General features: G+C 33.5%; 1 protein-coding gene and 1 pseudogene across 1 annotated transcript; both read left to right on the top strand.

The window, feature by feature from the left end:
* The first annotated feature begins 5,283 nt into the window (after window positions 1-5,283).
* LOC110641685 (replication factor C subunit 3-like) lies at window positions 5,284-9,555 on the top strand (annotated as a pseudogene).
* Window positions 5,609-7,122, top strand: LOC131168974 (replication factor C subunit 5-like). The gene is made up of 4 exons (XM_058138404.1): window positions 5,609-5,798; window positions 6,236-6,402; window positions 6,759-6,867; window positions 6,959-7,122. Exons 1-4 carry the CDS (start codon window positions 5,609-5,611, stop codon window positions 7,120-7,122), a joined length of 630 nt encoding a protein of 209 aa, XP_057994387.1.
* Window positions 9,556-9,616: the final 61 nt, after the last annotated feature.

Below are 9,616 nucleotides of genomic sequence, written 5' to 3'. Positions count from 1 at the left end.
GGTGTTTTGTGTGGTATCGGTATGTGCCGCCTTTTGGACTTTGTTTGGCGCCCTCTATCAAAACGAGGCTTTGCCTTTTTTTTTGAATTTTTCATTTGTCATCTGATAGTTTATTTGAAATTGCGTAGGGGCAGGGCGCTGTTTTGCTTGGGACAAATAACTCTTGCGCCCTGTTTGGGACAATTTTTTTGAGGGGAGAGAAAATAAATATCAGAAAAATAAAGAATTTTTTTTTATATTTTTCTCTATTTTACTATTTAAAAAGAAAAGAAAATATTAAAAAAAAACTTATGGTATATTTATAAGTATAATTTTATCCTATATATTTTCAAAAATAAACTTTAAAATATGAATAATGTTTGAAATTTTACTATGTAAAATACACTTTTCTCTCAAATATTTGTTATTTTCTCTTTAAATAAAAAAATAAATATTATTTTTATCATCTCTTATTCTCTCTCCCTTCCTAAATGAAAGAAAATATCAATCATCTTTTTATTTTCTTCAATATTTTCCTTTTCCTTATTTTCCACACATCCAAACAAAGACTTCAACTTTTGAACAAAACGGCAAATTTCGTGAGGGGTCACGTCTTTGAACTTGAACATTTCACATGATGGATGTTTTTGATCCCATCGCTGCCCAAAGAAATTTTGTTTTTAGCTGAATTGACTACTAAGATTTCTTTTTGGAATTGTGGAATGGGTGTGTTTGTTTATTCTATGATATCCAACTAATAAAATTAATTACATAGAATTTCGAGTGTTAACAAAAGTTTTTTTTTTTAAATATTGTAAATGTTGAAAAAAAAATGTTTGAAAACCCGTCTTATCTTCTATATTTAATTATGTGCAGTAATTGATAGTCTATTAACATTTATAGTTCAGCTTATTTCACGGAAATAACTCATATATGGCATATATTTTTCATAAAAAATATTTTTTTATTATTTATTTATAATATTAAATTAATAATATATATTTTATATATATATATAAGTTTTTTTATATTCTAATAAGATTATCAAATAAAATGAAAAATAACTTTATGTTTAAAAATAAAAATTATTTCTTTAAAAATAACTTCATTTTTCTTTTAGTTAATAAAATATTTTTTATTGATCAATTTTTTTAAGTGTTAAAAATATAAAAAAATAGTTTTAAAAAAATATTTTTCATGAAACTTAAATAACTGAATGATTCAGTAAAATTATTAAAATCACATATAATAATTGAAATATTATTCATAGTTGCCACTGAAATAGCTTTTTTTTTAAATTATTAATTGTATTCAATAATTAAAATAAATATATTCTTATTTTTCTTAAAATAAGTTTTTTAAGTTTTTTATAATTAAAACATATTAAATTTATTTTTAAATTAAATTTTGATGCTCTAATTAATAATTTAGAAAATGCTTTTCCCAAGTCAATATCAATTATAACAGTCAAGCCAACCGATCTTAAAAACATATGTTTGTAGAGATATTCGATCACATGAAATATTAATTTAATAGTATTATTTGTACACACTTATTGCCATAAAAAAACATACCTTATCACTTCACAACTACATGGCAGAAGATTATAATTAAATTTAAAAAAAAGTACTATTTAGTGTCTATATTTAATAAAATTAATTATTTAATTTATATATTTTAAAAATATATATTATTTAGTCTATATATTTTACTTTTGTTAAATTATTTAGTCTATTTAATAAATTTTTTATTAGTAATATCAATTAAACAACTATCTAGTCCCTTTATTTTAAAAAAATTAATTAGTTAATTATTGTATTTTGAAAAATACTTCTATTCAGTCACTCTATTTTAGTGAAATTAGTTAATTGATCATTATATTTTAAAAAATATAATATTTTGAAGAACATATTATTGATAAAAATAAAAATTTTGCTATTGGAGACTAAAACTGAATTTATATTTTTGTTAATTGTTCAAGTATATTCATTCAAATACTTGTATATATTTTTGTATTTTTTCTATTGAAAAATAATTTTAATAAATTAAATAGTAATTTGACTAGCACCAACCAATGAAAAAAATAATAGAAAAACTAAATAGTTTCACAATAATAAAATATAAAGACTACATATGTAACACCCAAATTTTTAAATTGATTATTTTGTGAGTAAATATTAATATTTTATTTTAGTTAAATTTTAAAAAATTATTTGAAATTTTTCGGATTTTAGAAATCAGATTCGATTTTCCGAAAACATAAAACTTTGATGATTTTTAAAAATTAATTTAAAGACCACGTGGTAAAACTAAAAATATATTTGGACTCTACGAATTTTTTTGAGTTTTCTATAATTTTTTCGAAATTTTTGGGCCTCATTTTCAGTCACAAGACAGAGTAAAAAATTTAAAATTTTGTCTTGAATTGGATAGGCCGAATCGAACCAGATCAGATCGATCGAATCGAACCGACCTTTCTTTTTCTTCTTCTCTATTCCGCCGCGCACCCGATGTCTCTCCTCTCTCTCCCGTTTTCTCTCTCCTCTCGGCTCCCCTCGCTGCACCGCCGCCACTCCAGCCCTCCCCACTCGCCCGCGCGCTGCCCCAGCCCTCTCCATGACCGGCCGACGCTCCAGGCAGCCGGAAAAATGAATGCGAAGTCCTCCCCTACGCGCGCGGGACGCTCCACCTTCCCGGCCAAAATTCGGCCGATCTGGTCACCGTTTGGGCCAGGTCTTGTGTCTAAACTCATCTACACCTCGAGAGCTTTCCATAGATACCAATAACACCAAAATCCATCGAGCAGTTTGCCCAATTTTTAGCCCATTTCAATTTTTGGGCTAGATTTCTCTCAAACCGTGAACCCCACTAGAAAACCAAGAGTACCAGAGCGCTCCACTCATCGAGAGCTTCGTGGCAATATAAATTTCGAAATTTTTCGACACCATTTTTCGGTGGGTCCCACGAAACTTCGTAGTAGTTTTCCGAGCATTAAATGAGCTTAGAAAATTCCGTAAAAATTATGTACTAACCCATGTGTTGTGGGCTTCATGTAGGTACCTTCAATTCGTAGAAATTTAACGATTGCCCAGGTCTGTAAATTTTGGGTTAGACAGACAGGCTACCGAAAAAATCTTAGAATTAGGTCAAGATTTTGACTACCCCACCACTGTCAAACGTCCTGAGCGCGTCTCCGGGATCGGAATCGGCATAGGTAAACCCGAACCTTACTTTTTCTTCATTGTCTAGTGCTTGAATTGAATTAAAAATCCATAAAATATTCGTGGTAGCTCAGAAAATTATTATTCTTTTTGCGTTAGCTTATTAATATTGGTAAGGACCGCGGGACAAAGTTTTAGAATTTTTAGAGCTTATTTGGGTAGTTTTTGCAAAAAAAAGTCAATTATAAGAACTAAACTGTAATTTTACATATTATGATTGATGACTGTTTGGATGGGCCCAGGAGGGGCTATGTGATGTGATTGAGTTATGGATATATGGTTTGTGGATATAGAAGTGTGTTTTAAGTCTTTTTGCAGGTTAGGTAGGTCATAAGTATAGGGGAGACTCTGTCGGATTTTCGGCACAATTTAGGACATCTTTGGTCTTTTTTTTAGTTTGTATTGAGTCAAATGTACTAAATAATTGTAATAAAATTGTTAGGTGAGCCGGGACAGCCTTCCTCCTCCGCCCAGCCGCCACAGTGACTTCGGTTGAGTCTGTGAGTAAAATATTAATTTTAATTATAATTTCGATATTATTATATGTTCAAGCATGCTCATGTATCACTTATATGTATATATCTATGTAGTTAAACTCTATGCATGTTTTATGTTGCATTCACAACTATTAAAGTGCCATGGATATTGTTTGTGGTAATTTGGAGCAGTGTGTGTGCGTTGGCGTGCGTGTGGAATAGTGTTGGATATGGACAGGATGGGTAGACACGGCTTGAGATCTTCGCTGGGACCCGGTCTTTCGGAACAAACACAGCTTGAGTTCTTCGTTGGGACCCCGTATTTGGTTTATTAAGCGAAAGTCCGACTTGAGATCTGGTAATGGTTGTATTAAGAGGGTTGTATAGAGGATCAGCTCCCATATATGTATTGTTTGACACTCTTAGGTGTGTGAATGCTCCAAATTGCCTTTTTGATATGATTTATATGAAATTTATGACAGTGTTGCATTTCACTTCACAGGGTGAATTAGTTTTAGATAGCTATAGAGATTATGGTTAAATTTGATATTTTACTCTCTGAGTCGAACGCTCACTCATGTTCATCTATTTTTCTAGGCTACATGAGATTTATTTTTGAGTTATAACCTGCTTCTCTCCCTCGCAGGTCGTCTATTAATATCTGTAGTGTTTGCATAATTATGTTAGCTCATAGAATTCCGCATGTGTTATAAATATTTATTTGATTAGAATATGTAATATAATTGTCATGTTAGACCTATAAACTTATTAAATGCATGTATGTTGGACTGGATGAAGGAGCCGAGCTCCCATTTATTTCTATGGCATCATGATTATATGGAGGGTGAGCTGAGCTCTCCAGATGATTATATATTGTGTTTACAGGTCGGGCGAGTCAAAAAATCCCCATTAAATGATCAATTTTATGACCGGACTCTGTTCAGTTGAATTCTTGAAATTAGGCCCAAATGGGCCTTAGAGTTGGTTTGAGGAATAGTTAGGCTTACTACGGGCCTCGGAGACTTTAGGCTAGTCTAAGTACTAGTATTGGTCCGCCCATAGGCTGAATCGTGACAATATAGTATATTTTTCAAAATATAAAAATTAAATAATTAATTTTATTAAAATTTAAGAACTAGATAATAATTTTCATTAAAATTTATTACTTACAAGATTTTTCTAATTTGGACATTATTTATATTTATTATTATCATTTTTTTTTCAAAATTCAAAATTTAGTAAGGTTGGATTCAGAGACGGTACAAGTTTCCAAAGCCGCCCTGCCTCAACCCAAACTTGATCAATTTTTGACTTTGTCCTGACCCTGATTTATGCAAGGCAGGGATGAAAAACCTTCTCATTATCTCAAAATCCTATAATATGCCCCCACAATAATATATTATTATTATTTTTTTATTAAAAAATAATTTATTTTTATATATTTATATATTTAAATATTATAATTTTAATAAAAATATATATTATTGAAATAATGTTTAAATTTATATTTTTAATTATATTTTATTTTTTAATAAATAAATTTATATTATATATTAATAAATTAAAAAAAAAAAAGAGAATTCTCCACGGAAAAACTCGTCCCGTCTCGTACTCCGGCGGAAAGTGCCCCGCCTCAATCTCAAACTCTTGCAAGGTGAAGATGGGAGGAGTAATCTCGCGCCTGACTCGTCCCTTTGCCATTTAGAGTTGGATCCAGTCTATCACAAGTAACCTAAGATTCAAAGCCATCTCTAAGCACAAAGCTATGGGCTGGGCGGCCTAAACTCAATAGGCCTGCATCCAGCATTCGGCACCCCCGCTGCTTGGCGCCATCAGGCAATATCAAGAAACCATCACTCTGCTCAGTGCTCTAACTGCTTCTCAAAGCTCAGTGGAGAGAGCCAGAACTGAATTCAGAGAGACAGCGAGAAGATGACAGAGGTGGTATCTCTTATGGACATTGACGAAGATGAGAACCAGAACCATTCGTTGAAACCAAACAAGGGCAAAAACGTCGTCGTAGCCAGCACTCTGCCTGATAGTAAGGCCACTCCCTGGGTGGAGAAGTATCGCCCTCATTCACTCGCCGATGTAGCGGCTCATCGCGACATTGTCGATGCCAGTAATCATCTCCTCTCTTCTTTTTCCTTTAGGTTTTCACTGTATCCGTGCTTATTAAGCTAATCAAATTCTTCAATTGGTTGATTGAAAGTTCCAGGACCAGAGATGGAAAGAATCCGAACTTGTTTTAGGGATTTGCTATATTATTTTCCTGGTTTGTTTTTCTTCATTTTCCCCCTCCTTTTTTGTCTGGTGAGTGTGCGTGTCTATTTCTAGCTTATTTTTTTCTTGGTTGGCTCCCGAGAAAGTGTAGGATAAAATTTCTGATATTGACACTTTTGAATGTTGTTTACCCAATAAAAGAGGAACAGTAAACAAACAATGATACCATGCTGCTGATATTCCAATCAAAAGCAGTTTGACATTGTTGGTTTCTATTTGGTGTTGTAATGTCTCTCTAGTAACGTCAAAATTTTTGGTTCTGTTTGGCTTGAATAGTTGATAGGCTCACCAGTGAAAACAGATTGCCCCATCTCTTGCTGTATGGTCCTCCTGGCAAGGGGAAAACTTCAACTATTTTTGTTATGGCGCGTAAACTGTATGGAGCACAGTACCAAAATATGATTTTGGAGCTGAATGCATCGGATGACAGGGGAATTGATGTAGTGAGACAGCAGATACAAGATTTTGCTAGCACTCAGAGCTTCTCATTTGGATAACTCTTTATTATGTTGCTCTACAAGGTGTCTTTTGAGTCTTTGAATGATTTCAGAAAACGTAGTGGGAGACATGCTTGGATAACGTCTTCCATTTAATGGTCACATTCACAAATGAGTTAAATAATTTCCCTGGTCATAATAGTGATACTGCATTATATGTGATTATTTTAGTTATTTTTTATTCTTATTTTGTACCTGACTGAGAAATATTTTATTTTTGCTTTCATTTTTTGTAAGTGTTGCCCAAGGTAAATTGATTTTAGGCCTGAAAAGTAATGCTGAATGGCTCTTCATGATTATAGCTGATTAGCAAAGAGTATAACGCTTACAGGGCAAAGTCATATGTAAAGTTGGTCTTACTAGATGAGGCAGATGCCATGACAAAGGATGCCCAATTTGCCATGCGTAGAGGTACTGATTGTTATTCATCACTGTTTTTGGGCCTCCCGTCTCCGAGTTATATCTTATAAAATTTTGTATATTCTGCTTATATGTGGTGTAGTTATCGAGAAATACACCAAGAACACTCAGTTTGCACTCATCTGCAATCATGTGAACAAAATTATTCCAGCACTCCAGTCTAGATGTACTCAATTTCGATTTGCTCCTCTTGAGCCTATCCATGTTACTGAGAGGCTCAAACATGTTATAGAGGCCGAAGGGTAAGATTCTGTTTCTTATTCTCATTTTTATGGATGTCTTCTTATATTTTTTACTGTGTAAACTGGATGATGCCTTTAGTTTATGCCAGACTGTCACATGTGTGTATACATTTAAGCTCCAATAACTTTTCCCGAGTTCAAAAGAATTAGCAAAGCATCTCTAAGCTTAACCTCTTATTTCCAAAATCACAAAAGATGGATATCTTCTTTTTTCTAGTGAAACCTTCTATATAATTAAATAACAAAGTTGTATTTGCTCTTGTGAAGTTCTTTTGTTTGAAGAATGAAAGATACATTACTTTATTTATAATTCCACATTGTTGATCCAATTTGTGCATTCTTTTTTCTTCTGACAATTGGACATGCATGACCTTGATTGTGATGGGGTTAGAAAAAGGGAGAGAGGGAGGAGAGGGGGGATTGTGGAGATTGGCAGCTTCCTTGCTGGGAGTCAAACTGGGTTTGCCTTTTGGTGTCACTTCCCTTGAATCATTTTGAAGAGTTAATGTGAATGATGAAGCAATTGTTTCGAGTTTATACAGGAAGAAAAAACTAGCTTGCCTTAAAGAAATGGTGACTCTTTTTATTTGGTCTTTTTTGTTAGAAATTACCAGTAATGCCTTTGAATATTTCTCTTTTTTCATGAAAAAGCTTGATGCATCGGAAACTGGCTTACAAGCACTTGTACGACTTAGCAATGGTGATGCGAGGAAGGCTTTGAACATATTGCAGGTTCTAATATTATTTACTTTGATGCTCCTTTTTTTATGCATTTCCACACACATGGTTGGATGATAAAAAGTGGCTAATTTCATTGTCCATCATGGTCCTAATGGACACACTGATCGCTGTGAAGTCAACATTTCTGTTTCAGATTTTATTTTGGTGGTTGTACATGCAAAGAAGAAAAACCATGCTTAATACCAATTACATTCTGTTTCCTGTTGGCTGTTTTGTGTTAATGAATTCAAAGTGAGATCCTAATCCTTTTTTCTGATCTATGCAGTCGACCCAGTGTCACCCACATGGCTTCTCAGCAAATTACAGAAGAAGCTGTATACCTTTGCACTGGAAATCGATTGCCCAGAGACATTGAGCAAATATCTTACTGGCTTCTGAATGAATCATTTGTAGAAAGTTTCAAATGTATTCAATGTTCTGTTAAGCATATGATGCGGTTGTTTCATATTAGTTAATAAAAATGCAGATTGTGATTGGTCTTTTTATTCTTTGTATGCTCAATGCTCTGTAGGAATTTCTGATATCAAGACGAGGAAAGGATTGGCATCGGTTGATATTGTGAGAGAAGTGACTATGTAAGCACTGTACAATAGTTTTGGGTAACAACTTCTAGGAATTTGCATTGATTGACATAATCTCCACTGAATTCTTCTAACAGGTTTGTTTTTAAGATAAAGATGCCATCAGATGTCAGAGTTCAGTTGATTAATGACATGGCTGACATAGAGTATGTAACCTGTCGTGCTCTTGTTTTATTTGCAATTTTCCCAATTTCTTATGTACGAAGAAGCTAAAAAGGAAAGAAGTTATGGACTTTTTGATGTATTCGTCGAATTAATCTGTGCATTCTATAATCTGCAGGTACAGGTTGAGTTTTGGGTGCAATGATAAGTTGCAACTGGGATCACTCATTGCTTCTTTTACACAGGCTCGATCTGCTTTGGTTGCTGCAGCGAAGTAATTACTAAGTTGCTTTGTCTTGCCGTGTTAATTCCTGCTGATTTCAGCCCAAGACAACTGAATGTTTGGTTATGCAATTCTCAAGTCATCCATGTTTAAGAATGTAAAGTTTTAAGGTTTGCAAGTTAAAGAGCTTAGCTGATTCAAGCTTGCAGACTATTTGGTTTCCCATATTTTTAATAGAGTTTTCAGGTCAAGATGAATACCCACTTCACTAGATGAGGATTCTCTACTCCTGTTTCTGTCAACTTTTACCTTCTAGTTCTTCTTAATTCTCTATCAAATGCAAAATCGCAGAACAAAAATGAACATTCAAACAGGGAAAAGATGCTCTTGTGAAGAAATCCTTTGAGATTCATTGGGTCAATTCCAATTTTAATATGGTCGCCATAGAAGAAACTTGCCGGAGGGGATGGCAGGCGAGAATTTCAGCTCAAAGAGCCGACCTCTAGGATAGGGGTGGCTAAGATTGTGCCCTACCTGCCCCTGCCCTGATTTTTAACAGCCATTCTCGATCTTGCCTTGTTCCCACAAAGAAAGGACATTTTATGCTTAATCGGAATGTTTGTCCATTTTTGAACTTTGCTCCTCTTTATTTTTCCTGAACGGACATGGTGCAGACCGGTACTTAGAGTTGATGGAAACAAATGGCTTATCTTTTTCCAATTAATTATTTCTTCTGCAAATAATGGTTTCACATTGAATTTGTTGCAATAAAAAGTAATATTGTTCACTCTTTCCCTTGGATTATTCAGATGTCGTTTCAACTAAAAAATATATATATAAAACTAACCTCA

This window comes from Hevea brasiliensis, chromosome 16 (genome assembly GCF_030052815.1).
Source record: "Hevea brasiliensis isolate MT/VB/25A 57/8 chromosome 16, ASM3005281v1, whole genome shotgun sequence".
Classification (NCBI taxonomy): Eukaryota; Viridiplantae; Streptophyta; class Magnoliopsida; order Malpighiales; family Euphorbiaceae; genus Hevea; species Hevea brasiliensis.
The sequence above is the reverse complement of the archived record's forward strand: the minus strand, read 5'-3'. Positions and strand labels throughout refer to the sequence as shown.

Bases quoted from the DNA above. Each gene is read 5' to 3' on its own strand.
- LOC131168974 (XM_058138404.1), top strand. From the start codon at position 5,609: ATGACAGAGGTGGTATCTCTTATGGACATTGACGAAGATGAGAACCAG. The intron at 5,799-6,235 runs GTAATCATCTCC...TGGCTTGAATAG, and splicing joins TCGCGACATTGTCGATGCCA to TTGATAGGCTCACCAGTGAA. The intron at 6,403-6,758 runs GTGAGACAGCAG...TCATGATTATAG, and splicing joins ATGACAGGGGAATTGATGTA to CTGATTAGCAAAGAGTATAA.